Source organism: Aythya ferina (genome assembly GCF_964211825.1).
Source record: "Aythya ferina genome assembly, chromosome: 8".
Taxonomy (NCBI): domain Eukaryota; kingdom Metazoa; phylum Chordata; class Aves; order Anseriformes; family Anatidae; genus Aythya; species Aythya ferina.
Window position 1 is genome coordinate 11,556,224 of NC_140304.1, and position 14,983 is coordinate 11,571,206.

General features: G+C 49.0%; 1 protein-coding gene across 1 annotated transcript; it reads left to right on the forward strand.

Annotated features, from left to right (window-relative positions):
• The first annotated feature begins 109 nt into the window (after window positions 1-109).
• On the forward strand, window positions 110-14,795 carry SCYL3 (SCY1 like pseudokinase 3). Its single transcript, XM_084527169.1, has 14 exons — window positions 110-236; window positions 1,708-2,000; window positions 2,363-2,548; window positions 3,185-3,298; window positions 4,166-4,222; window positions 5,046-5,148; window positions 5,725-5,836; window positions 6,490-6,567; window positions 8,123-8,262; window positions 8,993-9,180; window positions 9,621-9,792; window positions 11,574-11,717; window positions 12,371-13,098; window positions 14,352-14,795. The coding sequence occupies exons 2-14, from the start codon at window positions 1,836-1,838 to the stop codon at window positions 14,412-14,414; spliced, it is 2,250 nt and encodes a 749-aa protein (XP_084383295.1). The 5' UTR covers window positions 110-236; window positions 1,708-1,835; the 3' UTR covers window positions 14,415-14,795.
• The last annotated feature ends 188 nt before the right edge of the window (window positions 14,796-14,983 follow it).

The window sequence follows — 14,983 nt, forward strand, 5'->3', positions numbered from 1 at the left end:
CTGTAACCCCCCTGTGGCAGCAGAGGGGCTGGGCTGAGGCGACTCCGCCCGCAACCAAAATGGTGGCCGCGCCCTCGCTCAAGATGGCGGCCGCTCCTCCTCCTCCTCCTCCTCCTCCTCCTCCTCCTCCTGTTCCCGCCCCCGCGCTGCCGGAAGCTGCCTCAGCGGCGGCTCCGTGAGGGCGGCAGCGGGCGGCGGGGCGCGGCGGCAGCTCCCGGCCCGGCCGCTGCCTGCAGGTGCGGGGCGGCGGGGGGCTGAGGAGGGCCGGGGGTGGTGAGCGGTGAGGAGGGACCCGGGGGAGCTGCGGGGGGTGAGCGGGGGAGGCCCGCGGGGCTCGGCTGTGGGGGCGATGCTCGGAGGCCTCGTCCCGCCGGCCTCAGGGCGCTGCCAGCGCCTGGGAGCTCCTGGAGGAGCCTTTGGGGCCCGTCTGGCCGCGTCTCCTCCTCAGCTGTGGCTGAGCCCCGCGGCTTTCCCGGAGGTTGCACAGAAGGAGCACGGTGACAGGGGGCACGTCCAGCCCTGAGGATAGCGGGGACAGAGCCACAGGGAGCTCAGGGGTGGGTTTTAGGTGGGTCAGAGCGCACAAGCGCGATTTACGAATAAAACTCGGGCTGTAGCAGGCGTTTTACGCCCAGCTGGTGCAATCTGGAGGGTGAAGCTCTGCTCCATCAGTTAAAGCTGTAATGCTTTCAGGTTCCCTATCTAACGCGTTCCGGCTGCTGGCATGTCGCAGGGCAGCGGCTGTCAGAGATGGGTACGTGAGGTGTGAGCATCTCCTGTAACTCTGTGAAACCAGCCTCCTGCCCAAAGAGCACTCTTGTCACCGGGGGAGGAAGTAACACCCTCGGTCTATCAAGAAAGTCCTGTTCTATTTCTTGCTAGCACCCTTTGACTAGTGCCTTATCGAGTCAGTGTGTTTTATATTTAATGAAAACATTAGATCCTGACATGTTTAAATATAGCACACTTCTTTTGTTTTCTTTGGTTGTGGGAATTATTAGGATAACTAATTCTTGACCAAAACAGTGAAAATAAACTGGGAAACCGCAGCAGAAAAACTTTTCAAAATACACTCAGCCCTGCTAAGGTTGGAGCTCCTGGGAAGGCTGATCGCAAGGCTGTGGCAGAAGCTCTGCAGGAACAGCTCCGACAGCGAGCTGACAGACTCCTGCATTGTTGCCCTCCTGGAGCCCTGGGTTATGGCTGGAAACAACCACCCCAAAGCAGTTCTGCAGTTTCAAAAATATGCTTGGGGCGAGCAATGTTTTTCCCACTTTTCCTGAAATCTTGTTTTGCTCTCATTATTGAAGATCATTTGCCAACCCGTGTGCGCAGAGCGGTTGTCAGGATCTCAGCTGTAGCCTTTGATCAGCAGCCTGGTTGCGGGGCACGTGCTCTGTCAGTGTTTTCCAAAAGAGCCTCTGCAATCAGCGTGTTTGTTTTACCAGCTCTGCGTGCAAGGAAGCGGCACAGAAATCTGTCAGCCTCTTCCTCACAGAGGCAGTGGGAAGGAGGAAGGGCTGGCGGGCAGACGGAGCATTGCAGATGGAAGGAAGGCGGTCGGAGGGAAGCTTGGTGCAGATCAGCACTGGTTGATCTGAACCTGCTTGTGGACACTCTGATGATGGGGAGTGTGTTTTTGTCCTTAACCCGAAGGAGGGGGTGCTGACGGGATGAGGTTCTTCATGGTTGTCTCATGCTTTACAGAAAATGCTCCGAAAGTGAACTGGAAAGTGCCTGCCAGCGCTGAGTCCGCCTGAAAAAGAACCTGCCTTCACCCACGGGCCTGTTTGTCATTGAGAGGGAAACTCTCCAACGGCCTAACGCCGCGAGGGATGGGCTCGGAGAACAGCGCTTTAAAGAGCTACGCGCTGGAAGAGCCGCCCTTCACACTGCCAACCGGACACACCATCTATCCAGCTGTGCTGCAAGATGGCAAGCTGGCTTCTGTCTTCGTGTACAAGCAGGAGAACGAAGATACAGTTCATAAAGCTGCCAAGGTACTGGAGTGAGCGTGCCTGGAGGGAGGGAGTCGTTCCTGCGTGTTCCAGGAGGGGTGGGATTGGTCACTGAGGGTTGGATTCTTGGGGGTAAGGGAAGGAGAAGCGCTCAGAGCTGCCCCTGGCAGAGCTTTCCAAGTCAGAGGCTTTCTAAGCCAGACCTTACTTAAAGTACCACGTTTGTTCTTCCGTGTAAGACTTTGTTTCCAGATGTATTATGGAATATTTTGCAGTGAGCGTGCTGAGGGTTTGGTGAGGAGCAGGGGTGGGCTGTCTCAACTCAAGCAGAAAACGTGGCTAAAGCTGTACGGCCGACCTGTGCAGCTTGGATGAGGTCTAACGGATGTCTTTGTTTCTGGAAGCACCTGAAAACCTTGCGCCACCCTTGCCTTCTGCGCTTCCTTTCCTGTACTGTGGAAGCCAATGGGATCCACCTGGTTACCGAACGCGTGAAGCCTTTAGAGATGGTCCTGGAGTCGCTCTCTTCTGCAGAAATCTGCGCAGGGATCTACGACGTGTTGCTGGCGCTCATTTTCCTCCATGACAGGGTAAGTGCCAGCAGCAGCTGTCGGGCTTTGGTGGGAGCCGGGTGGCACGTGCCAGGGGAATGTCCTCACTGGGCTTCCCTGGGTGACTGGCTCATGCCTGGTTCCTCACGGACAGACCCACACCACGTGTTTTTTTTAGGCTGAAACTGCTGAAGTCGTTGCCTGCTTTTTAGAAAGAAGGGCAGTTCAAAACGGTGTGGTTCTAGGGCGTAAAGCTCACGAGCTGAGACCTGCTTGCAGTGCTTTGTACTTAATGAAATGGATTGCTCGGTTTGTGCCTTGACTTACAGCTGTTGCCACGGGTCAGCGATTGGTGTCGTTGGTCCTCCTGGACAAACATTGTGTGTTTGTCCAGGGCTGAATCTCAATTCCAGCTCTGACTGTAGCTTTCGAGCTTTGTGTTCACAGTTGGTTTTCTCTGGACTTAAAATTGCATTGCAGGGGCTGTGACAGTTAGAATTTTGTCTGCTGTAAAATCCCAGCCATTCTGCACGATATCTGCTAGTCACCTACAAAATCCCGAAGGATTTGTAGAATCATGTGCTTTTTGGCAGCTTTTCCTCAGTTCCTCGTGGCACCTCATTAGCACTGATTAAGATTTTACATCTGTTATCCTCTTTTTATTTTTTTTTTCAGGGAAACCTAACGCATAACAATGTCTGTTTATCATCTGTGTTTGTAAGCGAGGATGGGCACTGGAAACTGGGAGGAATGGAAACAGTCTGCAACTTCAACGAAGCCACCCCAGAGGTAAGAGCCCAGCAAAGCGTCCCTTGGGTGCAGGGAGAGGGCTCACCTCCAGCTCTCACCTGAGCTTTTTGCTTTTTTTTTTGCTTCCTATAAACAACAGCATCTACAGAAACTGAAACTAATTCCCCATCGGGCAGAAAGCAGACACTTTTCTAGGGAGGCAGCTGGCTGGAGGGTAGATTAAGACTGGGGAGAGGGAGAAATCTTTGCTCCTCTGGACTGATTAAAAACCAAAACCCAAAACTTTAGTGTGCAGCCTGAAGATCCTAAGTTAAAATAAATCAATACAAAAATAACGTAAACGACCCTAGTTTTTGCTGCTGGCATCTTCATTGCTTGTTTCTGGTCTTGGCGGAAAAAGTGGTTTGATTGCTGCTGCGTGCTGTGCAGAGTCATTGCTGCAGCCTGGCACCGTGCAGCAGCACTAGATTGCCTTTTCTCCCAGAGGGTCCACAAATCCTTCACAAACCGCGCTGAGTGTCCTGGGCATGTATCACCTTTCAGAAGGGATTGTGCGTGGTGGTGCACAACGATGCAAAGAGCGCAGCAGTAAAATCCGCCTGGTGAAGGACATTAAATCCTTGCCCTGCCCAGATGGATCATGCAGGGATGACAGGACCTAAGACCTAATGGGATGAGTTGGCTGTGATGCCCTGGAGTTGCTTTCTGCCAGCCTGCTGCTTCCCACCTGCTGCTTCGTGCTTCCCTGTGGGCAGAGCAAAGCGTGGCCTGCCCTGGGCGCCAGCTGAAGGGCAGAGGATGGCCTCTGGCCACAGGTTCAGTCCTGGCCCGCAGGAGGGGCTCGTTGCTGCTGCATGGCCCAGCCGAGCCACGGGGGCAGCTCACATCTCCCTTTTCCCCTTGCAGTTCCTCTGTCATGTCAAGTCGGTCCGAGACCAGTCGTGCATCCCGTGCGAGGAGATGGTGGGTACCGCAACTTCCCAGCGGAGCTTGGAGCTGGTGTCACGTTCAGAAAATCGTTTCGTTTTCATTCACACATTCTGTTCCCTTGCGTCTGAATGGGAGGAAGTGGCTATTGGATAATGGCTGGGGTTTATTCTGTTCCTTTTTTCCTTCCCATTCCCTCCTGTCCTTGGTCTGGGTATGGGGTTGGGTACAGAGAAGTGAAATCGTGAATGAGGAGTGATGAAATAGCAGGCTCTTGGAATGTTTTTTTTTTTTTTTTTTTTTTCAGTCACTTTGCGTTGCAGCTTTAATGCTTTTAAATTGCTAATGCTTTGCGAAAGTAAGAGTAGTTGCTGAGATTGCCAAGTTCGCTGTGGTCACACAGTTGCGTAGCTCTCACACAGCTTTTTTTCTCCACTTGAAGTCATCTTACATCTATGAAATATCCTCTAAGTTGCTTATCCTAAAGGAGCTCTCTCTGATTAACACCTGTTTCCATAGAAATGCTGAAAGTTGTTGACTTGTAATTGCCATGTGTATTCATGGGGGAGTTGTTGCATCGTGACGTGGTTGCTCCTTTGGGTTGTAAATTCCCTGGTAGATGTGTGGCTTTTGTTGTTGTTTGTTTATTTTTGCACTTGCCTTTTTTTTTTTTTTTAATTATTATTATTTTGCCATAATGCTCTATTTGTAGGGTACTTGGTGGAGCTTTGTTGATATAAAAAGAATTGGAGAGTATATACGGGGGAGGGCACAGAGAGCTGTGGCAACTACCAAGTATTTCATAAAATCCTGCTTTGCTGATCTTGTTCTTTTTTTTTTTTTTTTTTTTTTTCCCCAGTCTGCAGATTTCAAAATTCTGCCCAGCAGCTATGGGCATGCAAGGGACGCCTACGCATTTGGAACAATGGTTGAAAGCCTCTTGACGGTCCTAAACGATCAGGGTGAGGATTGACACGTTTGTTTGCTGTGTACAGACCTGTCTGGCTTTTTTCTTGCTTGTGTCACCAAAGGCATTTGCTTGCTGGAACTGACACATGCACCACAGGTGTAGTGTCCATCACTGTTCTTCGTGTTTGCCAGGTTAAAATCCAGACCTCAGCGCCTCCTGTTTCCCCATCTCACTGCATTTGAATGTGGGCAGGTGTGGCTGGAGCACATGCAAAAGCCCCTGCAACACGAGCACTCCCAAATCTGCTCTGCAGTGGAGATTTGCATGGTTCTGCCCCAGCAGCCACTGGAGCAAGGGTTAGGGACACAGCTGAGTGGGGGCTGCTGCCTACTAGCAGAGAAAGAACAAAAAGCTCAGAGGACAGTAACACTCCTTGATGCCCTGATAGCCACGCAGCTTAGGGAGAGAGGTGGAAATGCTCTCTTCTCTTCCTTTTGGAGCAGCTATGAGCAATTTTACTATCAAACAGAGCTTCTAAAAGTAAGTTTTCAAGAGGGGTGGAGGACTCCTGAACATAGTTTGCCCAGTGGTGAGAGAGAAATCTAATTGTAGGTGCTCTGGCTTTCAGTTTCAGCAGATATTCTCTCCAGCTTTCAGCAAACCTTGCACTGTACGCTGCTGAATCCGGATCCCAAGTGTCGTCCGCCGCTGTCCAGCCTGTTGTCCCACGAGTTCTTCAGGTAAGGAAAGAAATTCCTTGCCTCTCTTGGTACGTCTTGGTAGTGCTTATTGCTGTGTTGCAAGTGTGCAACACCTGCGTTTTGTGACGGCGTTACTTATCTGATGGGAAGCGTGGCCTGGATCGCTGCCTCTTACAGGGCCCTTTGACAGAGACTCCCTAAATTACGAAGGCATTATCAGCCTTCCACTTGAGGCTCTGAGTCAGCACCGGGGACAGAAGTCTGTCCCCTTGCCACATGCAGCCAGTTGGATTGCCCCAAGCTCAGGGAGGCAGTGGGAAGATAAAATTGTTAGAGGTACAACTTGAGCTAAGCGCGCTCAGAGATAATCCAGGCAGCTGTCTGCTGTCACCGAGGTGCTGTCTGGGTGGTGGCGTTAGCGTGAGGTGGCATTTCCTTCTGCTTCTTGCCCTGGGAGGGTGCTGAGAGGCAGCTGGTGCCCCGTGAATTTGCTGACTTCAGAGCGTGGCGCTGTGCAGGTGCAGCTGTTGGGTAACTGGTCAGACTGCCACGCCGACATTCCTGGTCCACCAGCTTTTGAGTTGTATTCGCCTTTCTGCTTTTGTCTGCTGAAAGGACAGGGATCTGCAGGCTCTTAGTGGTGGGTGGTGTAAGCATCAACAGGCCTGACGACCTCCTTTTTTTGTTCTTAGGAATGATTTTCTGGAAGTTGTGAACTTTCTGAAGACCTTAACAGTAAAATCTGAGGAGGAAAAAACTGAATTTTTCAAGTAAGTGAAGGAACTGTAACCTGGAAGCTTCTTATCTGAGAAATGCTTCTGTCAGATTAGGGTGCGTGCTGTGGCTAAGCAGGCATCATTTGAGAAGCACATTGATCTGCCGTAGTGCTGTGGTAGGGGAGGCAGCGTGGTGTCACAGCTTTGTCTGCACAATCTGGAGATCAGCCTGTCCTCCGGCTCCTCGCTGGAGCTGTCCGAGGGTCCTGCTGTGTTACACAAAGGCTATCTGCTTACCCGGTTTCAGAATATAAAATATCAGAGAACTTCTTTCAATGTGGTAGAAGAAAAGAATTCTTCCCTCACACCATTCTTGGAAGTAGCTTTATTTTGGATGTGACTTTGTAAACAGTGAAATCTAGCACCAGATGCCTTGAGGCTGAAAATTGCTTTCATTTAGGCAGATCTTGTAAACTGTTAATGAGAGTTTTCAAGACATGTTGGGGGAATTAATCTTTGGTCCCAGCCTTCTCTGGGCAAAGCTGTTGTCTGTAATGAATGTTGAAGCTGCAGAAGTGCAGCATCTGCAGAAAACCCTATTGTCACGGTCCCCAAGAGTTCTCTAGAAGTTTCCATGTAGTCATGGCATTATCTGGGCCTGAAAAGGGGAGAAGTTGAGTTTTTCTTTCTTCTTCTATTTTGCATTGTTCTATACTTCTAACACCAGTTTGCTTTTACTTGTTTGAGACTCAGTGAGAAAAGAGGAGAAAGGAGATCTTAGCAGGAGCATGCAGAACCGTTGCCACCATCTCTGTAGCAGCAGTGTTTGCTGAAGGAGGGAACAAATTCTTTGTTAAAAGACACAGCAGTACTGCCCCTTAACAGGTGCAGGTGCTTTCACAGCAGGGGGAATATTGATCTCAATCTCTCCAAACCTAGAGAAAAACAGCTACTGATATTTTAAAACGAAAATTCTACAAGAGCAGTTGCACAAAATCACTCGTGACTTAAATAAACCCAAGCCACGCTCTGCTGGCCACCTCTAGGATGCAGTAGGTGGATGTGGTTTCAAAGTGGGGTTCCCTTTTTGCAAGGGAAACTTCCCTTATGTGGTAGGCAAGATTGCCTGTACTCAAGCAGTAGAAAAATGATTGTGATGCACTGGGTTGTGGGGTGAGGGAACAAGTCTCTTCTGCAGTTTTAACGCTGTAGTGCCTCACGTGAGCTGCCAGCACTGAGATGTGGGCGCTGTGACACAGCAGAGGGGACAGCTGCTGAGTGTGGAGAAGCCTTCATGTGCCAGCTGCATTTGCAGCTGTGCTCCTGGATGCGTTTTTGACAGGCTGTGTGATCTGGGCATGGAGTTTTACAGGATGTGTCTCTGGATGTTTCCTTACTCGCTCATGGTTTATCTTATCTGAAAGTCTCAGTCAGGAGCAGAGCCACGTCCTCCTAGCTTAGTGTACGCACACGGTGAGAAGCTGTGAGGGGACTTGGTCTCTAAGGAGACACGGCAGACCCAAAAAAGAAGGGTAGACGATATTAAGGGAAACAGTCATAAATGCATGGGAGGCTGCCTTGATACTAATTGCTCTCTTCCGGAACACAGATTCCTGCTGGACAGGGTGGCTGGCTTGTCAGAGGAGCTGATAGCATCACGACTGGTGCCTCTTCTACTCAACCAGCTTGTGTTTGCAGAACCTGTAGCTGTCAAGAGTTTTCTTCCTCATCTGCTGGGTCCAAAGAAAGGTGACCTTTAAATATTTCCTTCAGAAATATCACCAACAAGTTTGGAATGAATTCAGAGTGGTCACTCCATTGAATCAAGGAAATAGCTTTGTTTGTTTAAGCAGAACAAACACTGTAAAGTAAAGAATTGGAGAGAAGAGAGTTATGTGGGCTTCCCCATTTCAAGTACTTCCGTTGCTCTGCTGATGGTGGGAGAGAATTAGAAATTGCCTGGGCTCTTTCCTGTGTTTAAATCTCACACCACATGCCCACCCCAGGCTCTCTGTGTCTCACTGCACATCCCTCTTCTCCCTTTCCCCCTACCCCTTCTTGCCCTCTTTATTTCTGTCACTGCAGTCGATCTCCTGTAAGGGTGCTCAGGCCCTTCTGCCCTCTCTAAGGGGGAGCGTTCAGGACGCCTTGCTGGGTCCCCAGCTGCCTCTGTCCCTGCTGCTTGCTTCCCCTCTCAGAGTTTTTCCTAGATAACTAGGGGTCTGTGAGCCAAGCAGTGCATCTCGTGACAGTCTGACATGACGTATTTGGAGCCGTTGCTGTAAGGCCATGGATAATGGCACGGCTGCCTCTCCTTCCTCCCATCTCCTCTGACATCCTCGGCAGCTGACAGAGTCAGACCTGGCAGTGGGGTGACGCCGTGGGTCTTAGCTGTGACAGTCTCTCACTGAAGAGCTTTTGGGAAGCTGCCTCTGGTTTGCAAAGCAGCCTTTCCCCATCTCCACCTCTCTTCCCCCAGAGCAAACTGGAGAAAGCCAGACCAGCTGCCTCCTGTCGCCAGCCTTGTTCCAGACTCACGTGATTCCTGTGCTGCTGAAGCTATTTGAGGTTCACGAGGAGCACGTTCGAATGGTGTTGCTGTCTCACATTCATGCCTATGCAGAACTATTCTCTCGGGAAGAGTTGAAAAACATCATATTGCCACAGGTTAAGGACAGGAAAATAATGCATGGCGTATATCCAACAATATGGGGTTTTTACTGTTTGGGTTGACTCTTAGCTCACAACTAAGCACTCAGTGCTGGCAAAAAACAGTTTTCAACCTCCTTTTTATGCAAGCCCTAACCCTTACACCCCACCCTGATCTGGAATACCGTCTTTGTTAAACCTGGTGCCCTCTGTCACACACCCCTTGTGCTGCTACCTGTTGGCCTTGACTGGCAGCCTCACAACAAGAGATGAGACTAAGCTCACCGAGCGCTAGGTTGGGCCACACTCTTTAGCTTGTAACGTGAAGTGGAAGGCTGATTTTCTGGTATGCAGTAATGTCTAGAATCTACTAAGCTGTGGGAGATTTTAGCAATGAGATGTGCTGCAAATGTATAGAGAAAAAAGTGAAAAAGCAGAATTTTCTGTTCTTGGTGCAGGTATTGCTGGGCCTTCGAGATACTAGTGACTCCATCGTGGCAATAACTCTGCACAGCTTAGCAGTTCTCGTCTCCCTCCTTGGGCCTGAAGTAGTTGTAGGTGGTGAAAGAACGAAGATTTTCAAAAGCTCTGCACCGAGTTTCATGAAAACTGCTGATCTCTCCCCAGAAGGTAAATGATACAGTCTCGAGTGCTCTCATGATTCTTGCATGTTGTGTCCAAGCAGCTTAGGCAGAATTTTTTTTATCGATTACTCTTTCATTTGAAGAAAAGTTAATTTGCAGCTAAACTTTAATTCTAAATTAGGTGCTGAATGTTTGCAGATGCAGAATTGGTAACATAAAACATTATCTGAAAGTAGTTTAAATACAGGAAATACATGGAAAAATCTTCATTTAAGAAGCTCTGTGTGCAAAAGAGATTATATTCAGTTGTGTTTATCTTTGGTAGAAGAACTATACTGCCCTTCTGTAGGACTTATGTACTTACAGCTAGGTAGTTATTTAATATTCCCTCATGTCCTTCATGTTTTTTAAAAACGGTAAATCTCATCCTCTTCCCCCCAATTTCTATTTGTAGATTGGAAAAGGAATACGAACTTCCCTATTTTCTCAGCTCTCTGGAGGCTTTTCAGCTAATCCAAATGAAGAAAATAGTCCCTGCGCCTGCTAGATAACTTGGAGCCAAGTGTACTCAGGGAAAGCTTTTCTGGATATAGGAATGCTTATAACGGGAGGGAAGGATCAGCAATGCTCGACTTTAGACACAAAGTATAGATACCAAACAAAGTGCATGATAGCAATCAATCTAAGCATGTTTTTGTCCTGATAATGTGTGTACTGACAACTACCACCCTTCATTAAAATCTGTGGATGGTTCATTGCATTAGTTTTCTTTATTTTAGTAGAATGTAGTAAATGAAAACCTTCAGCTTGCATGTTAAGAACTGATTTATCTTTCAGAGTATATTTAAAATTAAACCTGATTTAACTCCTGATGGAGGAGGGAAAAGCAAAACAAAACAAAATAACTCTGTCCTCAACAGGGAGTGAAAACCTACAAAAAGCAGTACTATATGCTGAGTACATGAGGCTTAATGAGATGTTTGCTCAAGCCCCTAAAAGGCTGTACCTTGTGTTGAGGGGTCGTGTTGTGTGTACCCCAGGCCCCGTGTCCCTGGCTGGTGACCCCTCGCTTGGGCAGACACAGCTGTCGCGGGGAGGCAGAGGCAGCGGCAGCCCAAGCCGCGGCGTTTCAACCCTGACTGGGCTGCAGGGGTGGGAGCAGGGACACAGCCGAGCCAGTGCTGGTGAATCTTTGCTGTCGGTGACAATATGCTGCAGCTCCACCAAAACAAGCTGGAAGAAGACACTTGCCAAGCTGTCATGCCCAGGGGAACAAACCCGCCCTGTGCAGCTTCCGAGTGCACTTCAGAGTACCTAGGGTATGATACAAGAGAGGCCATCGTACAGCCTTTGGGGTAGAGGGTGAGCTGCTTTGCTCGTGTCCAAGCATAAATCAGAAGTTTGTGTGGTGGCAGGGCTTTGCTTATGCTTCAGCTTGTTGTGACTGTCACTGCTGTACTTTTGTAAGAGGCAGATCCTCAGATCCGTGTTGCCATGCGTCCAAATGGATCCAGCCAGGTGGCAGACAGCATTTTCAAGCATCTGTGCAGATCATAATGTTTGTTCAGTGTGCGTTTCTTGAAACAACATAGCAGCAAAAACTGACCGCTTACAGTTGCCTAAAGTTTGTTCTGGCAAGAGCTGCAGGCTGTAGGAACAGAGGAGTATTATACACAGATCAGGGGTGCAGCTGTTGCATTGCAATGCCAGTCTTCATTTGGCATTGCTTGTCTCCAGTGAACAAGATTCTAATGCTGCAGGCAGTTTCAACCAAGACAGAACACATCTGACGGACTTGGTGGCCTTTCTTTTCTTCTGTTCCTGCAGACTCACCCAGTCATGTCGTAAGCAATCGGAGAAATCAAACCTCTCGGCCCTTGAAGAACAATTCTAGCTTGCTGCCCATCTCTGGAAATGCACCTGTCAAGAAGCATTCTGTGCAACAAGACAATCCACTGGCTTTAAAGACAGGTAAACCTTTGTCCTAGCTGTTCCTGCCTAGAAATCAAGTGTCCTACAAATGAGGGGTTGCTTGAAAAATGTTAATTTTCACCATGTGCTGATCTGAAAGAGATTCAGTGAACCATAGGAGGTAACAGTGAAGAAACACAAGCATGAACTTGGGAGTTCCTAGGGAGTAGTATTTGGGAGTCTTGATGTGTTTGTTTATCGACACACTGCTGGCTGGCCAGCCTTGAGAGTGTTTCTTTACCATGAGTTCTCTGCTGTGCTTTTTTATCCCTCCACAGCTTGGCAGATACCCCGCAGCAGCCTGTTGCCTCTGATCATTTGGAGGTCAGCTCATTCTGTGACCTCAGAAGCTGGCTCAGTTTACTTTCACGACCTTTTTTCAGGTTTCTAATGGCCTCTTCTCTATCACCTAATGCCTCTCAGCTGTCAGCCTTTATTGCCCCAGTGCTCTGAGATTGATACCCCTCCTTTGCAAACAGGAAGCTGGCTGTGCTTCTTTGAGAGGAGCTTAGCTCTGGAACATCTTTCCAATCACCACTGCTTTCTGAGCTGGCAGATGGCTCATCTCCATGCCAGGTGCTACTGGTGATGTCAGCTTGGTCTCCACTTTTGCCCTTCTGAAATGAGTATGTTAACACCTTTATCTTCCACAGATGAGCAAGGCACTCAGCTGCCCCTGAACGGGGTTCCTGGAAGCATTAATGTGCTAGGGAGCAGCAGGAGCTCTTTGACTACCTCCGAAAAGCCAGCAGAGGAGTGGCCGGACTGGAGTGAGCCAGAGGAGACGGACACTGAGAAAACTGTGAACATCCAAATTCAGCCCCGAGAGCCGCAGGGCAGGGCGGGACCTTATTTTGCTGAACGTGATGTGGACGAGAAGCCTTGGGATGACTTTGAGCCCAGCAGCCCTCGTACTGAACTGTCCTCAGGAAACTGCCTCACTGTGACGCGAGCTGATGCAGCTGAAATGCAGAGGCCTCCACCAGGTACTCATCAGCTGAGCAAAGAATTCAAAAGCCTCAAAGTGAGCCCCCCCACGAAGTCCTGCCCTGGGAATAGCTGGAATAGCGACCGCCAGGAACAACTGGGGAAAACTATGCTGCCAAAAACGACCTTTCAGGAAAGGTTGAAGTCTTCACTGGAGCCTGGCCTAGGAGAAGAATTCACAATTAAAGTGAAGAGGAAACCAGTGCAGGACCCTGAGCTGGACTGGTTTGCTGATATGACCCCAGACATTAAACCTTCTTCAGCTGTCTTGATTTTACCTGAAGCGAGGACAGAAGCAGCTGTTCCCAGTCACCCTGGTACAGTATCCAGCAGAGAAGGTGCCTCCCAGAATGCGCTGTTTTCCTCCAAATTTGCAGCAGCTGACATTATTGAGGTAAGAGGCTATAGGCAGTGGGGTTAAATGAATGCATGTTGGAGAGGATCCCAGAGCATGTGCAGGCTCTGTAATCAGAGGGCAGATAGCCTGAGAAGTGCCATGGCTGTACGGTTGAGGTTTTACCTGTGAATACAAGATGCTGAGCTCTGAGTGATGCATCTTATCGGGCACCAGGTCATTCCATGGGCTGCTACTCTGGCAGCAATGTTGAATTCTACCTCTGGTTTTTAGTTTGTGCTGCTATATCCTGCATGCTAGGACCCTAAAGTAATTTAGGGAGAGTCTTGGTTGGTCAGATGGGAGGCAAAACAAGGCTGGATAGTGTCTGCTGAACAGACATACCTCTAAGCCCAAAGAAAAAAAAATGGCTTTCAATCACAGAGGATGCTTAGGACTTTGTTGCTCCTGGCTCTTCTAGAAAAACCTAGTGGGAGTGTAAGTAAAGGACCAGGAAACAAGAACCGCTGGGTTACACAACGAAGCTTTTTGGATGTCTTGTTCTCAGGAGGAATAGCTGAGACATTTTTCCATTTCAGAGAACCATGAGGGTTATAAGGAACTCCATCTGCCCCCATCTCTGAGACTCCAGAGACTGCTTTTGTTTGTTGGGGGAGGGGAAGCACTCCTACCTGATCATTTAAGTCCGTTAGGGACCAGGTGTTGATTGCAAGTTGTTCTGCTAATTGCACCTCAGGAGAGCTACCACAGGGGTAGCAGGTAGCATGGGGAGAGGAGCCTTGGATCTAAACTAAGGTTGTTTACAACATTTGAATATGGCACACTTGATTTTTAAATGCACTGGTGTGATATTGGCCTCATTTTTCTGCTTAGCGTAGTGCAGTTGGAGCAGCAGAATTGCTGTCGGGGCTGGTGAGACCAAGGAGCATTGGGCAGGACAGCAGCTGTTTCCTAAGGGGAGGGGAAAGAAGTCACCTGTATTATAGCATACTTTTAGTAATGGAAAGTGGATGTGTTAGAAACAATGCTTGCTTTAATTTGGGGAAGGAAGGGTAACAAAGTCTGCTAGTTTGTTTTTTGTCTTTGGTTTTGCATTTTATGAGGGGCTTTCTCCTATTACAGCTTTCTGTGTAAGCCCAGGTGCTAAAGGAGGCTGCCTTTCTCTTGAGGCATTCGGGATGTCTTGCTCTGCCCCCACAAGCCCCACAGGGTAGGGCCTGGCTCTTGTGGCTGCGTTAAGTACAGCAGTACCACACGCACACCTTAACGCTGGTAATTTTACGTGATTCCAGGCTGAAGCTGCAGGCTGGGGTGAAGAAGAGGAGTTGAACTGGGAAGATGATTCTAACTGGTAACGGGACTGAAAGAGACAAAGGCAATTTATGGTGTGGTGGATTCTGTAAGAGAAGTCGCTGCTTCCACACTCTAATGGATAAGTACCTCAGCGCTGCTTTTGGGAGAAGGCAGGCACTTGCTGCAGCAGCCAGCAGGATCCTGGGGGGCCTGACCCCTTGCACTGGATGCTCCTTTCCAGTCTGTGCCAAAAACTGCAGGGGTGAGGCCTGCGCTCAAGCAATATGCCCAGCTGTGGTGCGTGCCACTGCTACTGGAAAGAGGGACAGCACGACAGGTGTGTTGGTGCTGGTGGACTACTGGAGGCCGAGTGATGTAAGTGATTGTTCCAGAACTCATCCCTGCTCTGAAAAACTGATGACAATAAAAAAAAGTTACCCTGAGTTACTTGGTTAATGTGCCTTTTTTTTTTTTCCCCAGAAAGCAAGCCCTTAGAACTGGCTTCAAACATTTTAGCTATAAGATGATTTTAAGATGAATGTACAACTTATTCAGTATATTTATTTCTGTTTATACAGTTCTGTCAGTGGATTGCATGAAAGGTGCTAGGAACTGTGCAGTGAAGGACTTA